The 25,511-nt window shown below is 38.9% G+C and overlaps 1 protein-coding gene across 1 annotated transcript; it reads left to right on the top strand.

Moving 5' to 3' along the window:
- Nucleotides 1–439: 439 nt before the first annotated feature.
- LOC106644183 (uncharacterized) lies at nucleotides 440–18,396 on the top strand. Its single transcript, XM_023390984.2, has 6 exons — nucleotides 440–849; nucleotides 8,705–8,837; nucleotides 13,653–13,884; nucleotides 14,458–14,931; nucleotides 15,874–16,130; nucleotides 17,211–18,396. The coding sequence occupies exons 1-6, from the start codon at nucleotides 765–767 to the stop codon at nucleotides 18,037–18,039; spliced, it is 2,010 nt and encodes a 669-aa protein (XP_023246752.2). The 5' UTR covers nucleotides 440–764; the 3' UTR covers nucleotides 18,040–18,396.
- The last annotated feature ends 7,115 nt before the right edge of the window (nucleotides 18,397–25,511 follow it).

Here is a 25,511-nt window from a genome sequence, read left to right on the forward strand (position 1 = left end):
GGCCCATAACGCATCACCTATACCCGTGCAAGTAACAGTGCGCCAAGCGAACGGGCGGCAATGAGAGATACACACCGGAGAAGGAGAAGGGAAAATCAGGAGAGAGAGAGAGAGAGAGAGAGAGACTGGTGGTAGTGGGGGTAGGCGAGGCTATATAGGCTAGAGGATGGGTAGCCCGAGGGACGAGTCTCGTGGCGATCGCAGTGGCGTAAGGACGCGCGCTCGCGAGCACCCATACATAGGTATAGCCGTCATCATCGCCGAGTGTGTGTACAGAAAGAGAGAGAGAGAGGTAGAGAGCGCGGCGGAGAATAAACGCGGGCGCGCGAACGTGCTGTGCGCTCCTTTTGACTTGAAACGCGCCGCGCGCGCCTTACAATCTCGGCTCCTTTGCTCGGGCTCTTTTTTTTTTTTCTCTCTCTCTTCCTCCTCTCCTCGTCATAGTCGGGGTATTTTTTCTTCTTTTTGACGGATAAACACGCGGTGCCGCGCTTCGCTAACGGGGAAAGCGGCGAGGACGATCGCGTTGATGACGATGACGGCGATCGGTATGGCAGTGGCGGCACATCGGCACGGAGCTGTTTTCCGTGCTGTCGGTCAGAAGTGGATTTGACTGTTTTTGTTCGTTTTCGTCGACTTTGTTGCTGCCGGCTGGGCGTTCCGGTTTCGCTTTTGCGGCTACTGTTGTCGCCAGCGCTACCGGCTCCGAGGAAGAGGAGAGTTGTTTTTTTTCCTCCCCTCCGTCATCGAGCTGCGACCGGAAGATGGGAATCGCCGGCCGTAAAATGACCGAGCGAGGTTGCGATAGTCTCCTGATCGTGGTCTTGTTGCTCCTGACGCTTGTCAATGGTGAGTTTTTTCCCTTTGGTTTTAATTTGCTCCCCTTCTTTTTGCCCCCTAGTTCACGGTTGTCCATCTCAGAATCTGCGACGTGTCGCGATTTTCTTTGAAGAGTTTACTGTGCAAAGTTACTTAGGTTTCATTGGAATGCTTTTCCTCGGGACGGAGTTGTGGTAAATCAAGGTGGCTCGATGAATTTGCGTAATTTCATTTTATAATGTCAGGAGGAAAAAAAATATATGCTCTATTGAAAGAATCGGTTTTTAGAGTATTGTGCCGATTTCAAAAGCTCAACTAATCTGCCAAGTTTTTTATTTTAATCTTATTTTAGTTCCACAAAGCTTTTTTAATCCTTTGATTGATTCTGAATAGGAGCCTCACAAAAAAAAAATTTTTAAGTCAAGCACAACTGTTTACTCAAAAGCGCAACTTTTCACACAATTTTTATTATTTTTTCGGAAACATTTTAAAAAATCATCAAAAAAGCAAAAGCGAGGTCCAGCTAAAAATTATTTTAATTGAATTAACACTTTATCTGTATTGTCTGCATAGACTATTACGTATAAGAATCGTAGCAATTCATTTTACTTGTGATTTTGTATTAAATAAAAAAAACTCGTAAAACCATAAAGCCAACTCGTCTTCGTCATCTGGATAGGTATAAGATCCTCTTATTTATGTACCTTCGTTACAAAAACATTCCTAAAAATACTTACTTGATTAGATCTTACAAAAAAAAAAAAAAAATCAAAACAGTCCTCTCAATGCACGTTTGCGTATGTCTTATGGGTATACCAGATGATTCGCGTCCTATCGGAGCTCATACCATATCAATAAGAGCAACAAACTATGCACCCCTGTTTTTCTTTTTCTTGTAAAGTAATCGCGATGCATTAATCGTTACTCGCAAAACACCCTTCCAACAACCCAACACAGCTGTATCGTTGTCACGGTACAAAAACAAAAGTTGCAGTAAAAATCGCCGACAAACAGCCAAAAAAGCGGCTCAGCCTCGTATTTTTTTTTTTTTTTTTTTTTTTTTTTTTTCATCAACGCACGCGTACAATGAAACCTTTAGCTGCTGCATAACTTCACGCGCTCGTTGACGCCTCGCCAAGTTAAAAATGCGTATAGGTGATAGGTATGTACACACCAACACGCGTGTAATATATTATGTATTTGTATTAGAAGCCACGGGCTCTCCCGAGCATGTACCGATCATGCGAGAAAACACGCACCGTCTGATCATCGCGATCGTACGCACGGGCATGACACACGCACCTTTCTCCCAAGGGGTATCGGTCATAAATCCACGAGAGAGGGACACAATGGCACTTAAAGAAAATCGGTAGAAGCGATGGAAAAGCGCAAGACCCTCCGATGGAGGAGAGCGAGAGAGTCAGCTGTACACGGACTGTATGGAAAAAAAAAGAAACCATCGCCGAGAGATGTAGAAAGCCCCGTAACAGATACGTGTACGTTCGAGAGCCTTGGGAAAAAGCGCACCGTTATACAGAGTCATTTTCCATCGGTGACTGCACGGCCGGCTGCGTGTCTATATATATATATACGTAAGGCTCTTTTCCGAGTTGCAGTGCTTTAGTATGGCAATGGTATATATACGTACATAAGAACTCTGTTGAGCGTCGATGCTCTTGGCGAGGGGAATCTCTCATCCATCACTCCAAGGGTAATGAATGGTGTGCTATGCTTACGAACCTGCGTTGGACCATCGCACAAACGAGGATGAGTTGTGGGATAAAATTTTTTTTTTTTTTTCCACCTAAAGAGAAGAAAATGCTTTGATATACATCAATTGTCAAATTTATGGTGCCTTTTGTACTTCAGTGACGAATGCAACGGTGAGGCAGAGCTTTATTTTGGGTGGAAATATTTATGTGAAAATGATTGTAGCTAAGCATACAGCCACGTATACACATAACATGTCGGAAACGTCGCATTACGCGGATAAAGATCGGTAATCCAATCGGTAACGCCGAGATTGATTTGCGTCCTGGCAAAGAATGAGTGACAAATTTAACAACTGTCGTAGTTTAATTAATGAAAAATAGTTATTAAAGTATGATTATTTTGGGAAAAAGAAGAAAACCGTAATAGTAAACGATCAAAGTTCTTTTTCCTACCTCGGGCGTTTTTGAGAGGCTGTTGTGCCCTCGGTAAGAAAAATAGCATTCGCCACATAAGCTTCATTCCTCCGGGGCAACCTTACGAACCCTCGGGCCGCAAAATAGCCCCAGGACAAAAACTACCATTTCCTCCTTCAGTAGGGGTATCAAGTACCTACGTACCAGACTTGGGTACCTACTGACGTTTTAAAAATTTTCTTAAAATATAATTGTTTGTTAAAAAAAGTCAAAAAAGTGTTTAACAAAGAATCTTTGAAATACTTTGCAACGAAATTTGATATCTGAAATATATTGCACTGATCTGGTAGAGAAAAACTGTTTCTCGGTATTGTATTGAGAAAAAAGTGACGAGTAAAAAAACATTTCTTGGGCGCAAATGATACACCTTATTTGATAAAAAAAGAAAAATTTTCTTCCAAGTACTTATCAATCCATAAAACCATTGTGTCCAAGTCTCCCTGTACCAAAATCCTCATGTTACTGCAGCGCCCGATTACTTACGTTCTCTCCGCTGTCCAGCACTTTACTCGCGCGCCGCTATCGACCCAGAGCCACGTGGGCTGTACGGCTGTCGTATAATGGCACGCCACAGCCATCCGCCTTGAACTTTCGCCGCCGATTTCAAGTTCCCCGATACACCACGTTCCCTCTTATCTATCCGCCGTTGTCGCAGTATAACACCGCCATATCTTGAGGTCGATCTGCGCCTCTTCGCCCAACGCTCTCTCCCTCTTCGCACTGAATTTTAATTCCGTAGTTTACGAACCTTCGGGGCATCGCGGATTTTTTCCTACGAATCGCAGGTCTCCGCTGAGCAGTCGTTTTGTTCCCATTTTATATACACCAACGTGAGATTACGATCGATCCTCGTGGACATGCGTGCTCGCGAGTCGATGTTTTGCTTTAACGACGCACCCGAGCCGTTTGGTTAGAAAAGTTTGCGCCGCTTTTTCTGGAAAGGCGTCCCAAACTACAGTGTCAGTACGGTGGATGGACGGGTTCTTAGTTTTTTCTCGTCATTTTTGTCGATCGAGGACTTTTTCAAGTGACATGGAGTTCTAGTCGGCACAAAAAGGTCTGAACGTGCCGAGGGACGACTTTTGATCTTTTGTGGCAAAGTATTTCCGTGGAACGAAAGAACCCGCGAATGATCGGTTACAAGATCGGTATCATGGAAATTTTGATGTTTTCTAAAATTAACACGTGATCCTTCTTTTTGAAAAAAAAAAAAAAAAAAAAAAAAAAAGTAAATTAGAGCGTAGCACTACGCACTTCCTTTTCAATTTGCACAAGTATCGTGTCTAAAAAAAAAGGAAAAAAATGTCCTCTCCTAATCTCGCGGCAACCGGTGGCACACCGACGTTGAGAAAGAAAGACGAGAGGCCATTAAATCTCGAATGATGAACAAGCCAGGCACTTTTCGGCACCGCCTCCGCGTTTTTCGGGACATTCCTTGTGCACCTCGAACATGCGCGGAGCACCCCCTCGACACCGTATATCCATCTCCACGCCGTGTATCGTTCCATTTTTCCTCCACCCGCCAACTGACAAAACTCGTCGCAGAACCCGAGCAATGGGCACCATATGGGCACCGTATACGAGAAGCACATGTTTGCCAGCCAAAACAAGGCGACAATCTCGAGTGTCCTCCCCCCCCTTTTTTTTTCTTTTCTCTCGATTCTCCGTCTTTTTTTCCCTAAAAGAAAGAAGCCCCTGCTGCAGCGTTTTTTGCGCCCGACCGAGCTAACGATGGTCCTCTTGGATGCTGCTGGCGTCGCAGACGTTTAGCGCTTAATGTGCCGGGTGTCATGTGCGCCACGAATTTTTGCACTTTTCGGGGGCCCACATGGCGCCGAAACGGAGAAGCTGCCCATCGTTTCTTCTTCTTTCTCCTTTTTCTTGCTTCGGGGTATGGGTACTCTCGTTGCGTAATCTTGAATTTCGGGCGTCCAAAATTGCAAGAAAACAAATATGCCCCGTCAGGGGATTGGGTTTCCCCTATGGTAAATCGAGGAGCGTCTTTCAACCGGGAAATCACCGAGGGTATCTGTTTACCCGTGAGGGAGGCCGAATCGACCGCCCAATTAGACGGTTCTCCGAGTGGCTCAAAAAACACGGGAAATCTTGAAAAATAACAACAACCAACGCTGGATTTTGCCTGATCCGACCAGGGAGCAAACACTCGACGATTTTCCTCGGTAGCAGCCGAAGGATAATATTTACCCTCCCCGGCTCCTGGGCCCCGCAGCCATCGAATGAACGTAATGAATCGAAAACTTACGCTCGTGGTTCCTTTGTAATCGCCTTCCGACCTTTGCCACAAGCAAAGAGCACCGAATCGCGCAATTACACCGCGACAAAGCGGCCCTATTTTCTCAGGTGAAAATCCCTCGGCGCTCCATTTTTCACTCGGACAATGCCGCAGTTCTCGAATCCACTAATACCGTTGTCTCGGCGGTCTTTTGTTCTCCACTACCGGCTTGTTGTACAATATGTGTACACACATACACACACGGGCGATGGAGGGAGAAGAAAGTGTACCGCAAGATTTTTCGAGATCGATCACTTGGACGTATCCCGTGGTCGATTCGATACGAAAGCCATTAAGGGGGGGGGTGATTTCTGTCGGTGAAGGTATATATGTGTATGGACAATGGGCACAATAGATCGATCTGGCCGGTGCGGGTGAAAAACAACGCTCCGGGGAGCGGAGAAAACAACGGGGCCGCCCATTGGATTCGCTTTTGGAGGCTTGTGTGAAACGTTGACACGAGGGCTTGGGTTTTTTAAAAACGGTTGTTGGTTTGGAAAAACAATACGCATGAATTAGTGTTGTCGTTTCACAAAGGTACAATATTCTCAAGGAAAAATTGGGATTTCCGAGATTCGGTATGTTTAGGTATTTTCTCTATACGATTGTATGACGTGAATAAGCTGCTACCGTCAAATAACATATCTACAAATTAAATATCGTATACCGTGATTTAGTAATAATTTAACGAAAATTGAAAAAGTTGCTTATAATTTTTGTCAGCGTTAAAAAAAAAAAAAAGGTTAAGTGACATAAAACGTGGAAACCGCGCCAGGCAGACATCGTAAGTGCACTTACCCTTTTTTCACATGAACACCGGCTTGGATTCCAAAGTAGAAAAAGGGTAAGCCCCATGGAATAAGCTGTATTTTTGCACTTACCCTTTTTTTACGAGAAAATTGAATACAAGAAAGATCATACCATATTTATATAAAAAACAGTTTTTCTGCGGTCCAATACTCAAATTATCATGAATTTTTGAAGACACTTAGTTTTCATTGAGTTTCCCAGCTCATCTCTCATGTCACTTATACCTTTTTTCCGTTGAACGGCAGACTGGGACTTCTCAGGCTTCATTTTCGTTAAAGCTGTTGTAGTTGGGTATTTAGAACAATATACCCTCTAAATTGAAAATGTGAAACTATAATACCCTCATAAAAATTTTTACGATGGCACCTTATTACGCCACGTAAAAATAAATTTTATCCCTGCATTGAGAAAAACAGCATAAGCAATGAAAAAAACAATTGATAAAGAATCACGTAATTTACTTTCATAGAAAGTAAACGACGCATAATTTTTCCTAGATTTTTTTCTTTGCTTACTACCACGTGCGATACCCATTTATTAAGAAGAAACTAATCTATGTTTTTAAAAAGTTACGAATTTCATACTTAAAATACTCTAAAATGTAAAAAAAAACGATGTTTGAAATTTTGGGCTCATTTGTTCGAACAATTTATACGAACGATTGATTTTCTTACATTTATAAAAATGTAAAAAACAACGTTGTAAAGTACAACGGAATGTAATGTTTCAGCAAAATTGCAAATTACGTATTGATCAAATGAGTAAAATCCACAGTCTTGTCACCAATTGAGATAATGCATTTTTAGGCAGTGCATCCTGCCACGAAATGATCAAAAGCGAGTAACTTTGAATTATTGTGACACGAGGCAACGCAAAACCCTCGTGTACGGACAACAGGGCACCATATTGTGCCCAATGCCACGGCGAGCGTGAAAATCTTACGATTGCCGGAAAAGCTCGTCGTCCCCCACGGACAGACCCGCCCCTCGAGAGTCGGAAAAACGTCCAATCTGCGAATGTAAGCGCACTGTCAAAACTCTCTTTTCTTCCGTGAACGCCGACAAAAAACACACAAAGACGGCCTCGGCACTAATTGATTATCCCATATGCCTCGGCAGCAAGTGCGAGGACGGGACACAAAAAAAGGGAGCCGAAACGGTCTCTGGGGAACATTCAGGGATTTCACGAACAACAAAAAAGAGGAGCGTCGATTTTCCGAGAGTAGGGTGAGGGGAGCTCGACTCTTCTGGCGCGAAAATGCGAAAAATCGGTATAGGCAGAGCAGTTCACGTGGGGAAAACAACGCACAAAGGACCGAGTGACACGGAAAAGTGCACGAGGTTGACGTGGGCAGAAAAAGGAATAAAGGATGCACAAGGGGGTAGGGTAAGGCAGACGGAGAAGGTCGATCGGCACGATGATCCAACGCACATGTATATGTATATTCATGGTGCCCACTAAGCATCACGTGGAAGGGGCATATGTATACATGTATCTGCGGGTGGATCTTTCGGGAGTCCTAAATCAGGGACTGCGAGAGGGGGGGGGGGAAGAGGGCAGAACCGGTAGCCCAGCGGGTGGGCACCTAATATGTACACATTTATACCTGCGCTCTCTCTCTCTCTCTCTCTCTGCCGCTTAACCCTCCTAGTTTGCTCCACTACTCTACTCCACTTTGTAAGCTTGTCCATCGACTCGCACAAACGCTGCTGTCTCGTATGTTTGTGCGGACGTACATCCTTATTTCTTTTTGCTCCTGGCAGTGCTGTCAAACTGCTGTCTCGATACCGAGCTCTCGCTGCACTCTTTTACAGCACATGTATGTATATATAGTTGAGCCCAATGGGGAGGGCTGCCGAAGAAATGCGCAGGTTGAATCGTTTAGTCACTGATCCTCTCTGCTTTGGCTGGAAGGGGGGGGGCGATCCCTCGCACACTCCCGCGATTTGAATTATGGCCGTGAGATTGTGTCGTTTGATTGCGTTTCTGGGATTTTAATTTGCCCCTATCTCTTTTGGACTCTCAGCTTTTTCCTCCAACTGTGCCGGGTATAAATTATTGCCGGGCTTTACAGTGAATTTGTCATCTCAAGGGAATGATGCATGGCTGCAAGCCGTATACCTCCGTGTACTTACGTGTTGGGCAATAATTCTCTTGCCCCTTTTCGTTACACTTCTTTCAGAAAACGTGCAAGAGCGAATCGGTTTTTAAAATTTATTTGTAATAACTGTTTACAATCCTGTAACCCCTATCACCCCTTGCACCATAAAACCTATTGTTTTATTTATTTATTATTATTTTTTTGTCAACTAAAATAACAACCCTTCAATTTGTGTGGTGTTGTTGTTGCAATTTAATCAACTGAATTTTCAACTAGTAAAACAACTGGAGCAATAATTTTCCACTCTGTAATCGGTATGCTGTCGAAAACCGAGTACTTACCTTCCATCGTCTCCCTCCCAGTAAAAACTCACCGTACGTTACAACTGAAAATCAAACTTAAACATTGAGCTCAAAAAGTTTTGTAATAACTTTTCTCGACTGAACGTTCCTCGCGAATATCATTGTTCATTCGTGTAAATTTTTCTGTTTCTAGAAATCTCGGCCCTCTGGGATGCAAACGAGGAGGACCAGTGTGACGTAGCCATCAGGGAAATCGTCAACGAGGACAGAGCGACGATAGTGGACGAGACGGCCTTCAGATTACACGCAACTTGGATATCGCAAGAGTAAGTTTAATATTATTAACTTTTTTTTTTTTGACATCCACGCGTCGATGTTTGTAGCGAGCACCTGGCAAAGGCGCGTGCCGCAGCAACTGTGCAAACGTGTACTTAATGCGTTCGGAGTAAAATTACTTTTATTGGATTATTCATGACACCGTAAACTCAAGAAAATACCCGGATCTTATGACGCGTCCACATACTCGAACAGACGGCAAATTTTACTGACTTTTTTTTCATATATTTAAACATGAAAAAATTTAGCATCATATGTTATGAAAAATCGGTTTAAAAAGAATTTTGAATAAGTGATGACGCAATTAGAGTTTTGCATAAAAAATTATATTTAGTCCGTCTTGTATAATTTTGAAAATTTATCAACACGTGTTTTTTTTTTTTTTTTTAATTTTACAAGATATCGCCCCTTGGCTATAGATATACTTCTTGTGTATGAGACGTCTTAATAACAGATGCGAAAAACAGACATTTTGATTTTTTACTATAACTTGAGTAAAAATAAACATTTTTTCTTGAAACTTTCAGGAATACTTGGTTTTGGTATTGTGTAGACAAGGTTACATTTTAAGCGAATTTAATATAACTGTTTATAAGTTATTTGAGGTTATACGTATGTTCGGCACTTTTTTCAAAAGGCTGTATCTTTAAAAGTTTTAAATCGTCTTTAATTTTTCTGGGCTCACTTTTTTCGTGCATAATTGTAGAATATACACGTGTCATATATATACGTCACAACTTCATATGTATATAATATTTTTTTGTAACTTTTAAAATACCACAGTTTTTAGATACCATATCTTTTTTAATTTTTATTTTTAAGAAAAAAGAGAAGTAGGTGTCGATTATTTTTTTAAATCATACAAAACGGACCAAATAGAATTTTTCATGCAAAACCTTATACGTATGAAAGCTGCATTTTTAAATTAATATTAGTGATTGACCTTATATGAGTATCTGTAAGTTTAAAACATAGTAGTCGGGATAATATGTACTGATAATGCATTTTGAGTGGAAATTAATATTTATCGATGATAAAAACTTTAAAAGAAAAAAAGAATAAATGTTACTATTATCAAAATATCTCATGATCTTACATGTATTGGAGAGTTATTGTCTTGTATACATGGAGATCTGTTATACGATGTAACTGCGGGTATCAATAAAGTTTGGTGCATCAAACGACACTTCATATTCGTGCAATTAATTCCAATAACACTCGAGTAAGCGTCGATGATCTCTTCAACTGGAACGAATTGACAAGACGTAACCGACACTCGAGTCGATGCAAGTGATTTTTAGCAAACGATTCCCTTAATCAGACACAAGATGTTTTGCTCCTCTTTTTTTCCAATCAGCGAAACGACTCTCGAATGGCCCATTTGCGCGCAGTATTGTTCAATGAAGCTGATAAATTAAACGAAACAGCTCTCCAAACAAGTAAAGAAAATCGCAAATCAACCCATTAGATTTTCGGAGAAAGCTCTATCCGTCACTCCAAAAAAACTATATGGCCATAAAAAAAGGCTCACCTTTCGCACCTTCTTATCGCCGAGCCAGTCTATAAAAAGACAAAAACCTGCAAATGAACGAATCACCTCACGTTCCCAGCGAAAGAAAGACAAAAGAAGGTACTTCCACGACATTTGCATGTACGAAGTGAATCGCCGAGAACGAGCCTACCGGACTTTAGTACGCGCATTGTCATTTGACGCGCGTTTCGCGCTTCGCACTTGCGCATGCAAAACAATGAGTCCTGTTCTTTACACTTTCACGCCACGATTTCTCGCCTCCGTCTACATTTGCATCATTTTAGACGTGATCGTTACGTATGTTACGCGTTTGAAGGAAATATAATGAAACGAAACTTTTGATAAAGAGGTGTCTTTCAATCGAATCGAGCAGATATTAGTATTGAAGTAAGGAGGACGGGAGAGAGAAGAAGTATGAGCATGTAAAAATAAACATACGTGTATGGTTTGAATTGTCAGAGTATTTGAATGTGCGTTAAACTTGCGAATGTTAATTGGAATGATCAGTGATGGTGTGCAGTATACACGAGCGAATGAGTATTTTATATGGACAATTGGAATCGAATGGGCGCATCAGATCGTGTCGATTGATTTGCGATGCCACGTACGATTGAAAGAGAGAAAGATATCCCCTCTAAAAGCAATTTTTTTTTTTTTTCTGTCTCTCGTACATTACACGCAAACACGCAGTGTGTATACTTATTTGTTCGAGTGGCAAAATGAATGGACTAAGTATCACCACCACTTGAGTTTCTTCGACTTTCTTTCTCCCAATAGTGGAGAGTCTATTAAAATCAGGTAATAGTTGTGGAGGTATACTTCCAAGACAATACTTATTCATCTGAAAATGACACGATAAATTCAAGAAAGCCCACTTTATTGAAAACAGATGGAGCCCCTTGGAGTTTTAAAGGATATAGTCATACTTGTTTGTAATTTCATGATGAAATGATTTATTACAATTTTTTTTTTTTTTTTCATTGTTTATGACAAAATCGACAGAAAATGTTTCAAGTCGTCAATCAAGAATCAACTTCACGACTTTTTTTCTCCAGCATGACGAAGTTTACTAAAAAATATTGATGTTTCTTAACATATTAAAAAACTGGAGACTCCTAACTAGAATATTTTTTGTGGAACTTGTCGTGTATGGATGAATTTATCCGTTCGTCATCTTTTCGACGATGCCTGGCTTGCCGTCAATGTATTTTAAAAGCCTAAGGGTCTTTAAGTATACCTGCCGCTGTTACACGTCGTTATATTCCAATGGAGTTAAAACGGCGGTGTGCCGCCTTTGAAGAAAAGGCTATTAATGAGCGTTACGATTCATATAAATATTTCATTTAAAGTATCATTACGTTATTTTTTTTGGCTTTCATATACGCGCCGACGACGACGACGATGATGTACACCGGTTCTCCTCGCGCTCCTATTTTTTTCCTTCGTACACGTATCGTCTCGTAAATTATAATCAGATGTAAAATACATTTACGTTGTTTATTAGAGCTGTTTCACGTATGTATACTTCTGTAATCGACTCATACACATTCTTTTAGAAAATCTCACACAACTATAGAAGATCCTTCTGATTCTGGAAAAAAAAGGTTTTTTATTTCAAGTGTTTTAAATTTCGTAAGATCACAGCATGTGACGGGAAAGAGAGAGAGAGGAGGGAGGGGAAATAAAAACCAATTTTCCCAGAAAGTTTTCCAACAAACGCTCCGAGAAACCAAAACAACGACCCATCCCAAAAAAGTCCTTGCTCACTTGCTTCTCCGACACCACCTAGCCTTAGTACTCCCATGTGTCGGGGCAGGGCTTAGAAAACGAAAAGAGAGCGTCCATTCTCGCTCGTTTGGTACTTGTTGAATGGACGCAAAGTACTTCAGCTGGTCCAGGTATAAGGAAAAAAAATAAGAAGAAAAAAAAGAAACAACCTCCTCCTCCTCCTTCTTTTTCTCTTCCTTTCTATGCTCACGTACTTCGATGCTATTTTCCTATCAGGTATACGTGTATAAACACAGCACATAAGAACAAAAAAAAAAAAAAAAAAAAAAAAAAAAAACGAAAGGGAGGGAGCGACACAATGGAAGCTCGGCTCTGACACGTGAAGCTGTAGGCCCTTTCCTCGAAAAGCGTGCATTTTCATCGTCACGAATGGGAATGACGCCTACCGAACAATAATCCTCGACCGAGGCACCTCGGAGCGCGCTAACCCGCTTTTCTCCCGTCTCTTTTTAGTTTGCCCCTCTTTGTTCTTTTTCCCCAGCGTCGATCGTTTGAAACGAGAGCGTGTTCGGGAAAACTGTCTATCTTCTCTCTCCCTTTTTTTTTTTTTTTTTTTTTTTTTTTTTTTTTTTTTTTTTTTTTTTTTTTTTTTTTTTTTTTTTTTATGTAACGAGTTTGTCCATGACGCGTGTCTATCACTCCCAGACTAAGTAGAACCGAAATAATGCACAGGTACATTCTGTTGCACGTGATGGATGGTTTTTTGCTGTCCTTGCATTCTCGTTCCTCTTTTTCTTTCTCGACAATACACAGTGTAACCGGTGACGAAGATTTTTTTGTCGATCCTCATTCCGTACCTGTAGGCGCCGACTACTCCGTAGGAATGAAAGTCGTAAAGATACGTTTTTAGATTACGTTTATTCAGGAGATTGAATGCGGTTGTGTCACAGTATATTTGCATAAATATTTTGTTAAGCCTTTGACGATCAATCGATAAGAAGTGGAATGGGTAAGGGAATTGAAGAGAAGCATCGGAAGATGATACGCTTAGAAGTCGATATGGATTGGGTTGCACATTCTACTACTGGTATCAGTCACTTATTGATTTTCCAAACGCGTATTGAACGGCCCATGAGTCGAATAATGTAGAATAAATAAAATATCAAATCTTTGTAGAACCACTACAAAAAAATTCTCTTTAGGATTTCATTTGTCTCCGTATGCGCTTTAGACATAGTAAAAGTATGTTTCCAATGGTGACAGTATTATGACAATTTAAATTAATTTCAAAGCAATATGTAATCAAACTGTGTCTGTTATTTATTGATACTAGTCTTGTATATTTATCTCGATATGTCACTATTTATAGAAAATATACCATTTTTAATATCCATGGCTCATTTGTTTAATCTGATATTTTTCCTGTGGTGTGTTAGACTTCATTGTTCTGTATTGTGACGATTCCCGTAACATTTGAAGTTGAGCGAATCGAGCACGCGTTTGAGAAATATCGGAGATAACGTAATTGTTTTCCTTGTCGTTGCAGATGCGAGATCCGCACGGGTCCGGAGTACGTGATCCGCAAGTACACGTTCTTCGAGAACGGCACCTTCCTGCTAATGCGTCATTACTACGCCGAGGAGTCGTGCAGCATAGCCACGCACACAGTGACGGCCCGAGGCGTCATCAAGATCCTTGGCAACTCTCTGGTGACTCCAGGCGCCACCGAGGCGCGTTATCAGCTGGACACCGTTCACGTCTCGCCGCTCAATCGCCAGGTAAGATGCCGCTGCTCCTCGACGGCAGCTTTTTGCATGATTACCTGTATTTTTCTCTTCTACCTCTGCCTAACGGGTACGTAGTGATGAACATTACTCCCATTTGTGGACGCAGATTTTGACTTAAATCTAATTTCGGATATATGCTCATTTGTGAGTCTTTGTTGCCGGCAACTCATTTGTTTTCTTTATATTACTTCAGTTTAATCGAGTCCAGGGGATTATACTCCTTTACATTTGTTATTCAAGTACGCGTTTTAACAAAGTGCAACAGATGTTCTCCAACTGGGGAACTAGAAACGCCACTCGTATTTCAAGCAGTTGGACCGAAAAATGCCATGGCCTCAGTCAAGCCCAACTCGTCCCCTTAGTCTCCCCCGACGGCAATCATTAAGCCTTTTTTCTCGTAAAACGTATACCTGTGCTAGACGATGGAGAATAGAAAAACAATATTCCCGTCTCTTTCTTCATCTAATGCGACCCTCCCGACACAATGAAAATGCAACCTCACGAGTATTAATAATCTTCATCCCTTTTCTCTCCATTGTGAACGAAAAAAAAAAAAAAAAACAGGTCGCTCACAAACTAGGTCACCGCGTGAACGTGTCGTGCGGGCCTCAGTCGCGTTGGCGTCCTTATTCGGCTCAGCTGGTTTACGAGCGCGCACCTGAACGCTCGTCCTGGTCGGCAGCTGGCCAAGGACCGCGGTACAACTCGTTCCTGGCCCACCAGCAACAGCAGCAGCAACACGCCCACCACCACCTTCACCACCAGCATGGCCATCACCAGGACCAAGGACTGCCCATTAGCGGTGGACTGTTGCGCAGCAAGAGCGTTGACTGCTTGGAGCCGTTGAACATTGATTTTAACGAGCTCCGGCTGATCAGGGTGCAAAGGAGGCCAACTGGATTCAGGTCGGCCAGCCTCGGGAAAAGTGAAAAACCGAGGATCGAACTGTTCCTGGGAAGTCTGCCACCCGATCACGTGTCCAAGAGGTCGCACAGGCCCACCTCGTTGCAACCCACCGCGCTGCTCAGGACCGATACTGTAAGTTTACTTTTTTTTACCTTTAATTCATTCAAATTGAAAGATATTTATTTGAACTGTCAATTTTAACCACTTTAACTAGTATAAGGAATGATCTACTACTTCCACTACATACTCAAATGAAGAAGACTGTTTTTTTTTCTACTAATCCAATAGTTCGGAAAAGTTGGTAGGTTCTTTGAGAACATCGTACAACCTGGTAGTCTAAGATAATATTATTCCACGCCTACCGATCCCTTTACCCACACATATTCCTTCGCCACTCTGAAATAGTAGAAGGGCCCATATGGCATGGTTGATCTATACTAAAACACCTTGTACAACAGCAGTGTTTTTAACCGTGAGAGTTTTTAGAAAAGTCTGTCCTGTAGTTCTTACTTTACGTACGATTTTTTCTTCAAAAACCAATAGATTTTTTATCTTGCTACAAAAAGAGTACATTAGTGTTCAGATACAATTCGACTTTTTTGTGCTATTACAATTACTAGAGTCTAAATAAACGGTTGATATTGGAGTTACTCTCTAAGATTAGAAAGTTTATTTTTATTTTGTCCATCTCCACTTGAATTATAAGTAGATCAAAACTTATGGAAGATCATAATCACTTTTAGATGTAAGAGACTGTACCGAACCACAAATCTGACATGCCAATAAATTATTCGTATCACTTCATCTGTACTTGGAAAAACTTATTTATGAGTTTAGGAGAGATGCTTGTCTGGAGAAAATGAATAATGACAGTCATGCTGGACAGGTTCATTAATCTTTTCATTCTAGCCGTCTATACTTTTGTCAGTGTCACTTTCAAGTATAAATGGATGGCTCTTTTTGTTGGCATCGATTAACAATTGTCATACGCTCAAATTTCAATAGACAAATCATTCAATCACAGCAGTGAAATTTTTCTAATGAAAATTTATCGAACCTTTTTTTTATTTTTAGATACATAATTGCCCCATTTGTGGTGCCATTTTTCGTGGTACGGAAAACAGTCCCCCCCTTTTACACGAGGTCGTGGCTCTTCCTGCACTCCTCGGTGGTTCCTGGATAAGTCCGATATGCGAAAGCCATCCAGGTGGTGTCTGGCTACGCCGTCAACTACGAATCTTTGCTGGCGATAAGTTGTGGACCGGACGCTGGGACTACTTCAGCGACTCGCGCTGCAGCTTCTACCTTTATGGCATCACCGCAGCGGGCAGGTACATGATATTAAATAAAGTTACATAACTCATAGAAAAAGCACATAATTATCTATTGGGTTATCTGTTGATTTTATCGTGTACGGACTTGTATTGTACATTGTCTTAGTTTCGAAAGTCTATCTCATCTTTCTTGAATCATTTTTAAATCTTCTTATATGTCATTCATCTATTTGTATTATTATTCGTTACTGTAACTTTAGAGTCCTACGGCAATTCTGCTCAGTTACTTTGTATCCACATCCTCTAATTTTCGTTTTTCGGATCTACATCTTTGTTTTTTTGTCTCTATTTTCATCGTTTGTCTTTTTTTTCTATAACAGTTTTAAGTGTCTTTTTCTCTTAAATTTCGCTTCATTAAGTCAGTTGTTGCCGTTATATTTAAACTGTTAACGTTACATGCTTCAGTCTTCGTATCCCTTTCTTTTTCATCTGAGGTTATCCCATCTAATGGTAATTTTCTCTTTACTATACGTTTTCACCAAGTTTATGTTTCAAAATTTTTGTTTCAATCCTATCTTTTGATTTTCGTTTACATAACTACATTATTTTTATCTTAAACCATTTCTTAGTTTAGGTTTCTATCTTGGGTTCCCTATATCCTTCAAAGTACGTTCATGTCTTTACTGCTATGTCCGTTAAGTCTTCAAAATTTTAAAATATTTTTTTTTATATCTTCGTACCCAAATATCAATTAAATAAGTTAAATTTTTATTTGCGAGCCATTCAGCTCCATAATTGTCTTTGATATGTTTCTTTATTTTGAGCTATAACTTCGCTTCCGAATATCATTATTTATCTTAAATCCCTGATTTCGTAGAAAAAATCTTTAGTGCTACAATTTTCTGTTTAACGTAATTATTAGTTTATCGTAAAAAGGACAACTTTTTACTGTGTTAACTGTTTTGAAAAAATTATCTACTATCTCGTTAAATAAACAGAAAATTACTTTATAGTCGTGAAATAGTTGGAATATTTTATTAATATGCTAAAATATAGTTTACAAAACCATTAAAAAAATAAAATTTACATTTGATTCAACAGTAACTTTACACGCACAAAAATCCCTGTTTGTTGCAGCTATGTACAACGCGCTCGCCGCCACCGTAGGCACGATGCCAGTGTCATAGACGAGACCGGCTTGATTGATGACAAGCTGTTGACGAGGGAAAGGCGGCAAGCTCTTGAAACGACACCCAGCCAGAGTGACAGCAGATCTGGCCGACCGGAGAAACTCGATGCGATAACGGGAACCGTACCACTTTCGGTGACAGGCGGGAGCTCAGAGCTGTCTAGGGACAATAGGCGAAAGCGCAGTCTCGACGAGGTCGAGTACTACCGTCACCTGCTCCAGAGCGTCCAACCCTCGATGGCTGAGTCGCTAGCTGCCGTCCTACGCGGCAACCAACGCCGGGAGGAAACGACGCGCAAGCCCTTGCCCTCGCCCGCCCCAACCGGTACGACCGAGCTGGATCTGCACGTGGCCGAGAGCCTCCTGATCGCCGGCGACGTAGCTTTGGCTAAACGGTGCGGCGCGAATCTTCCCGAGGGGCCACCACCTAAGAATCTCAGGATGTCAAACTGGCCGTCCAGCTGCGTCCCCCACTCTCTGGAATCGCCATCAACTTTGGGTCTGCGGGCAAGGATCAGCGTCGACTGGTACGGACAGTACTCCTTGCTGCTTGGCAGCAGGGACAAACACCTGTGGGATGCCCCGCTGATGCAGTGTGGTCCGACGAGTATGAGGAATCCACAGCTGAGGCTGCATCTACGCCGTAGCGTAGGACTGAGATTCGGGATTCTCTTTGGTAACTCGAGTGCCTCAATCAGTGGGACGAATAATGTCTGGACGATACTGTTGATGGGACAGGTGGTTCTTGCGTGGATTGGTTACAGTGTGGTGCGGTGAACGTAAAGGACAATAGAGAGCAGTGGAACTCTAAACGATGAGAACATAAAGTGCGACGGATGCATTACGTACAGCGTGCCTTAGCCAAATAGGTATCGGCGAGTGATAAATTATTTGATTCCATGATGTTTTATTAAATTATAATGTCATGTGGGAACTCAAAGTATTTATCTGTCTTGAAACGTTTTTAATTTGAATTAAACAATTCTCACCCGTTGCACACTTAGATGTTTAATGAAACCGTGCGATCACAGTGAGCCTTACTTAACGCATACGGTTTTGTAGGAGTTAAACGAGAGAATTGTTATTATCTTGTATCCAAATGAAGTCTCGCGTAGTTTTGTACAGCATATAGATAAACGCAAAGTTAGATATAATTAAATAAATCATATCGTCCTTACTAGTGAGTCTTTAAATACTCCAAACTACACTGCAATGTACCGTTAAAATTTTAAGCATCGAATCATAAGAGATAGGCGTTCACATTGGTTCACGCTCATCTTTCTAAAACTAATTTTCCGAACAAGCTTTTCTACGAATGATTAACTTTACCCAGAACCATTTCCTAACGGCTGTTCAATGGACCCCGCTATCACAGTAACATCCTTATTTATAAGATTAGTACGCGGATTTTTCAGCCGAAAAAAGACCAAGTAAAAACTTAGATCTCAAGAAATCGAATCTAATTACTGTGGTCGTATAATCCAACGAATTTTTTATACTTACTGCAAAAAAATTGTAACTTATGTAGATAGTTTGAAGAAAAAATCATTCGTCACATGCGACTTGGCGCTCTATTTCTCTATCTTTCATTCTCTTACTTTCTCACTAGCAACCTGTAAATATGTATATACCTTCGAAGCATTAACTAGTACGACACAGTGGTCGTCGTAATCGTTTGCAAGAGTAGATTAGAACAAATTTATAAAACCAGATTTGATGATAGGGACGAACGTTAACCAGTGACCTTTAAAACTTAAGCGGCAGAGGGGATTGGAAAAAAGATTGGTAAGAGATAATTAGATAATGAAAACGAAAGAGAGAGAGGCATACAAAGCAGGTGGTAACTTTGACTTTTTCCAACTTAATCTTTCTTGGACGGTTTTTTTCTTGTGCTTGCGAGACTTGGTCTGTAAATACAAAAAAAATATACGCAGCAAAAGCAAGAAAGAAGTGTGGTAGTGGCAAAAAATATTTAAATTACTATTTGCTGACCTTTTCTCTAAGCAATTACTGCGTCGACATAAAATTCTTTGGAAGAAATGAAACCATATTTATAGCGATAAACGATGGTTTTGTGTAATGAAGAGGACGAGTGACTTTAAAGAATCACATAATTATCGTTAAGTTATTCGCCAGAACTATACGCAACAAGGGAAGGGCACAAAAAGAAAAGGAGGCATTGTACCATGAGCATTTTTAGTCAAGCAGTACCGGCAGTCTAATACAAAAAAGTGATGATTAATTGAGTGTCTTTTCCTTGCGAGCTGCCCAAGACTACAAAAATCGCACGTAACAGTGTAAATGTAATTATAAAATCTAATTATAAAATCATTCCTTGAAATCATACAATCACAAAAGTATACAAAAAGTTACATTACGTTGTTGTGTCCGAATAATAAAAAAATAACGAGGCTAAACACGAATTTGTTATTTTTCTAAGCTGTACGAAATAAGATACATGTAAATTTGTACAAGACGACTTTAGTTTCTTGATCATTGTTTTCTGTCATTCGTAAACACAACGTGAGCAAGAGGCACTGCATGCTTGTATGCTTTGTAAATAAAAAGAGTGAAGAAAGTGCTATCCAAAACGTTTTATTTTAAGCTCCGTATCTAATAAGTTAGTTACACAGATGGTATATTGTGAACGGCAATTGACCGTAACAAATGTACGTAACGTACGCCTTGTTTAAAAAAATTTAGTAAAAACTATTTCAATGTCGGAGCGTGTGTTATTTTTATTAGTTGTTGTTGATAACCTCATTATTTACATAACTTCTCTTAAAGCTATACCGAACGAAATATAATAAAACTTATAATGAAAGCTCTGATACGCATTATCCACTTCTAGACCAAGAGACACTTACGTGGATTATGATGATTCACGTTTATGGGAGCTGTTTTTTTTTTGCTCAGCTTAAATTCATACTTGATATTACTTTGCAAAGTATCGATCAAAACGATTTTAGTCCTCTGCACTTCTGCGACCGTGGATTGTATATGATATTTTTATGCTTCAATGGTTGGGAATTTTCACTTTCAAATGCGTTGTTGCAAAAAAATTTTCATTAAACATATATGATATTAAAGTTTAAAAAAAAAAACTTATATTTCTTATACACCTTAGGCTTTTATTTGTTATAACATTTTTCGGTACATCAATGTAGGTGTGTTACCAGTGTGTTGAAACGACCTCCTCTTAATAATGACGTAACGGTTATGTGCAACAATTCATTTACATTTTTTTTCTGTATTTTACAAACTACAGTTATCAGGAAATGACATAAGTATCGTAAATTAAGGTTAAGTCAACATGCAAGGATCTTACCTCAACAATGTATGCTCTAATCCTTATCACAGCTACACACAGGACAGAGCCCTAACAGTAGTTGTATTCCTACATCATGTTGTTATTTTTGTTGAATTGGCTATATAAGTCTTCTATATTACTCAGTATTCACTACAGAGTTTCCCTACAAAGTAAGGCAATTAAAATACGCTTAGTTTGTTATTTTAATTTATCAGAACTTTAGTTCAGTGCATAAAGCTCTCCGTAGCCCCTAGATTCTCCTCTCAAGTTTAAAAGCCCCCATAACCCCCCCCCCTTCACTTTCACAACCCAATATTTTTTATTTATGATTAAATAATATGTATCTTTTAAATGATTACGTTAAAGACATACATTTTTTCATGCAGGTCAAAAGGCAAATGTATTGACTTTATACCTATAAGTAATAAACATTATTGGTATGAAATTCAATTGTTTTAATTTTTTTTAAATAATAATATAACACTCGTGAAATGTTTGACAAAGTACATATAATTCAATTACATGGTATAACTGCATTCTCAATGATATCAAAATATTACATCAAAATATGACAGTAATAATTGTGATAGTCATCGCCACTATCGTTGATTGCACTTCTCATAGAGATCTGTAATACTCAAAAATAGTATAAATTACTTGAGTATGGAAAACTAAACACTTTGAAAAATATTAGTATCAATACCTTGATACTTCTAAAAAAGAAGTGTTGTCTGATTTCGTGGTATCAGCATTTATATAAGATGTCAACATGAACAAAATTTGACTACAATACAAAATATTTGTTAATAAACAAGCAGCTTACGCATTCAGCCGGAGCGATTGCAAACATACCTCGGCACCGTTTTGCAAGTGTTCTCGGGACCGTTGATTGTCTGGAAGTAAATGCACACCAGTGATAAAAATTGCTATTTAAAGATTTTTAATAACTTAATCAACATTTTAAAAAAATTTTTATTCACTATTTATGAATCATCATCGATTTCTGTTTGTAAACGTTAGATTTTAGTTATTGAATAATGGTAAGACCACGTATTTTTTTAAAATCTTTTTCGTCAGTTCAATCTAACTCAGAGCATTTTCCAGCAACTGAACATAACGCTTTTTTGCACCTTTTCAAGTATTCTAAATTCAATGCGGTTCTGCGAAACAAAATAGTAAAATCTGCTCCTGATTTGGATAAATCGACTTACTTCATAATAAAAGAGCTGACCATCAAATTGAATTTGCTTTTACAAAGATCTATGTCCCATTTAAAGGTGGTTTTGGGACATGGATGTGCAGAATTAAATTGTATATCAATAAAAAGTACTAAATTAATACAATACCAATCAGGTGTTTTTTTATTCTTGCGTTGAATGCGAGAGGTTTTAGAGGAGGTCCAACTATATGATTCTGAGACACCAAAAAACTTTTTTTATTAAAAAAATTTCTTCTTGGTACTTAACATTAAAGCACCTCAAGTCTTCTTGCGTCCAGAGCACCTCCTCGTGGACCAGCTAAACCCCTGGATGCAAATTACGCCGTCATGGCGAAAAGATTAAAAGATTCGATGCGTTGTGATGCCTCTGGAGTCCGCCCTGAAGGGGAAGAGATGCAAGCGGCAAATGCATTAGGAGGAAGTGGTCAGCTTCTGGTGCGGGAACATCCTGAAAGAACTACTGGCCTTAGCAAAAAACTTATTTGTTTTTCTTGTGGAATAAATCTCAAAAGAAATAAAGAACGTTTTCGAACATATACTCTTTGTGGTTCTGAAGTAAACGAAGGAGCCTATGATTATTTTCAAAAGCTTCCATCCAGTAGCAGTCGTTCCTTAAGTAAAAATGATTCCGTATGTCAGAAATGTTGGCAGACATTTATTCAAAATAGATAGCCCAAAAATAACGATAATATTAAAATATAATCTACCTAAGAAAGCTTTGAAGAAACAAAAGATCTTATCAGACTCGACATGTCAAGAGCATCTAGTACACAATCTCAATGCGTTTTCGGCTGTCATTCAGGACGGTTCCGGGTATCGCAGCCGAAAAGAACGCAAGTATTAAAAGATTTTTAATTTTACATCCCTCAAGATACAAGAGTCTGTTCTGATCACAATAACTTTCACTGGACAGAGGTTCCTTGAGAATCAGGAAACATTTTTGCACCAGCTAAAATAACTGATATGGTTAATCTATTGAGAGGAATCATCAATACAGAAAGAAAACACATTATCAATTTCGGTTTTTTTCAAGATCTAGATGATGTGATTATAAAGCACCATACTGGTTTAGCAAAAGATCAATTTAAATATTTATTAGCACAGCTGCCTTCTCTCAGCAAAACAGAAAAGCGTCATCCAGAGACATATCTAGCAAAATATTTAAGTAAACTAAAAAACGGTCATACGGATGATCAACTGACACATACATTTGTGAATGGATCACGATACATAGCACAAAACCTATTAAATAAAGCTAGAGTTGCTATTGAAAAAAACTTTACTTTTTACTTTAACACGTTTAGGATTTGAAAACACGAACAGAGAAAAAATAGCTGATTATCGAACAGTTTTGTCTCGGAACTTATTATTAGATGAAAATAGTTCTAGCTAATCAAAATGATGCAGATATATTGAAAACTATTTTAAATAATATGCCCGAGGTTATGTCTAAATTCCAAAGAGGCAATGGTTTCGTGGTAGACCGAAGATTTCGTGACGCCGTTTCGTATTTGCAGAATAAAGGATTCATTGTAAGAATGTCTGAACTGGTACAAAGTAGCGAAAATCAGTTAAATGACTTAAATGCGAATCGTTCCCGCATTGTCTCTAAGATCAGATACGTCGTGGAGACGATTAACGGACTTAAAGACTTGTTTTCAATACTTTGACCTTGATTGGCATACAAAAATGTTGCCACACTTAATGCAGGACTTACAAAATGCTACAGCAATTTATAATGAATTCTATGTTAGATGCATCTCGGATGTTAACGATGCTCAAAGTATATCTGAGTTGATGTTGTCTAATGTGAACCAAAAGAACATCTTAGGACAAATTGTTAAAAAAAACTAATCTTAATCGCAAGTTAAAACAGTTTTGCTTAATCACTGATGAAGTATCGACAGATTTTTCTGTTTTTTCAGAGGAAGATGTTTATTTAATAGCTTTGGGACGCTACCAACTAAAAGAAGCCGAATCGTATTACGGTGGACACGTAGCTTCTGATGGTAGATTTAGAATTGAAATATGTACAAAAACTATCAAATTGATTTTGCTTCTTATGGGTTGACGTTAGTAGATCCATTCTTAATTAAAGGAAAAATACAGTCTCGACATATCAATAAAACGGAATACTATGTTTATGTGTCAGCAGAAAAAAAAACTTAGTAAGTAAAGATTTAATAAAAGGTTACTATTGTAGTTGTAAAAATGGTGCGCGAACAATCGGTATATGTGTTCAAGTTATTACTATAATCTGGTTTTGAGGGTATGCAAAACATCGTTATTGTTGTATGTTTCATTCTGTATTTATGTCTTTGTAATTAATAGCTGTTAGTTTATATAAGTTTACCTTTTCATTTATATTCCCGTGTATACGTTCTAATCGACCGAGAAATACAGAGGGTTTCTCGGCCACAGGTACGAAGCACGAGGGTAGTTGATAGTGCTATCTCTGGGGCCATTTTTCTCCCCCTGTTTTTTCAGAGAGATAAAAGGTGCTACGCAGTGTTCGATTAGTGTTTCTAACACAGGTTTTTAGCCATTTTGGAGTGTATATACGGTGATTTACTGTTCTTTTTTGATTTTTGGTTACCATGTTTGTTTCGACATAGGGACGTTCTTTTACAAACCGAATGCATTTCTGACCGACACATTTTAAATTTAGCTAAAACTTTTTTTGCGGGTTCTATATCGAAAAAAAAAGAGATACGTGTTAGAGGATTTTTTTTTATTTTCAATAATTTAAAAAATAAACAAGATCGAATATTCGTGAATTTGATGATTTTTCGATAATAGCCTATTTTTCGAAAATTCATAACTCTGGTTCTATTTGCGCTAAAAAAACAATTTTTTATTTTCATTTTGAAAGTAAAAAAAAGCTTCAGAAAAAAATACTTACAAAACAAATTGTTAAAAAATTTAAATTGTTATTAACAATCTAAATGTTTAAATCGGTTTTGAATAGTGACCCTACCCGTGAATCAACTTTTTAATATTTTCATTGTATTCTGATTAAAATTTTCTATCGAATATGCTTTTAAAAACGTTGGAGAAGTAATTTTTACTGTGAAAAAAAAAATTAATTAATTTAGCACTATACGTCACATCGACACGTGGGTCAGATTCTACGGCTCATATTCTTGTTTTTATCGCCGTTTATCTCTTAAATACAAGTAAGTATTTCATTTTTTTTAATTATAAGACATATTTTATAAGCCAAGAAGATAGGAAAGAATATAAAAAATACATAAATATAAATAAATAAAAAACGTTCTTGAAAATGAATTATTTTTTATTCAGATTTCGATAATGCATTAGTTCATAAGAACAAAATTTGAAATATAATAATAAATACAATATTTAATAATAAGACAATGTTCACATTTTCTGTTTGAAAATTTTTACAATATCCTTTTTTTCATAAAAGTAAAACTGTTTTGCTTCAAATTGTAAAAAAGTCGAATTAATACAAAGATATTTTAAAGTTCCTTTTAATGTTAAAGCTATTTGGAAACGTTCTGACAATTGTTTTTCTTTCAATTTGTATTCATTAATTGTCAAATAACAACACGTTATATTCGGCAATGCTTCTGTTGCCCAGTCGAATAATTCTTTTTATGTACGGATAGGGTTATTTACCCTTTGCAGGCTAGCTCTAGCTGCAAAACTTTTTTAAGTACCCTCAAGTCCATCACATGGCCTTTTTCCATGTGAGTC

The sequence above is a fragment of the Copidosoma floridanum genome, unplaced genomic scaffold (genome assembly GCF_036245765.1).
Source record: "Copidosoma floridanum isolate Cflo_tuat_1 unplaced genomic scaffold, Cflo_Japanese_pri ptg000029l, whole genome shotgun sequence".
In the NCBI taxonomy this organism is placed as follows: domain Eukaryota; kingdom Metazoa; phylum Arthropoda; class Insecta; order Hymenoptera; family Encyrtidae; genus Copidosoma; species Copidosoma floridanum.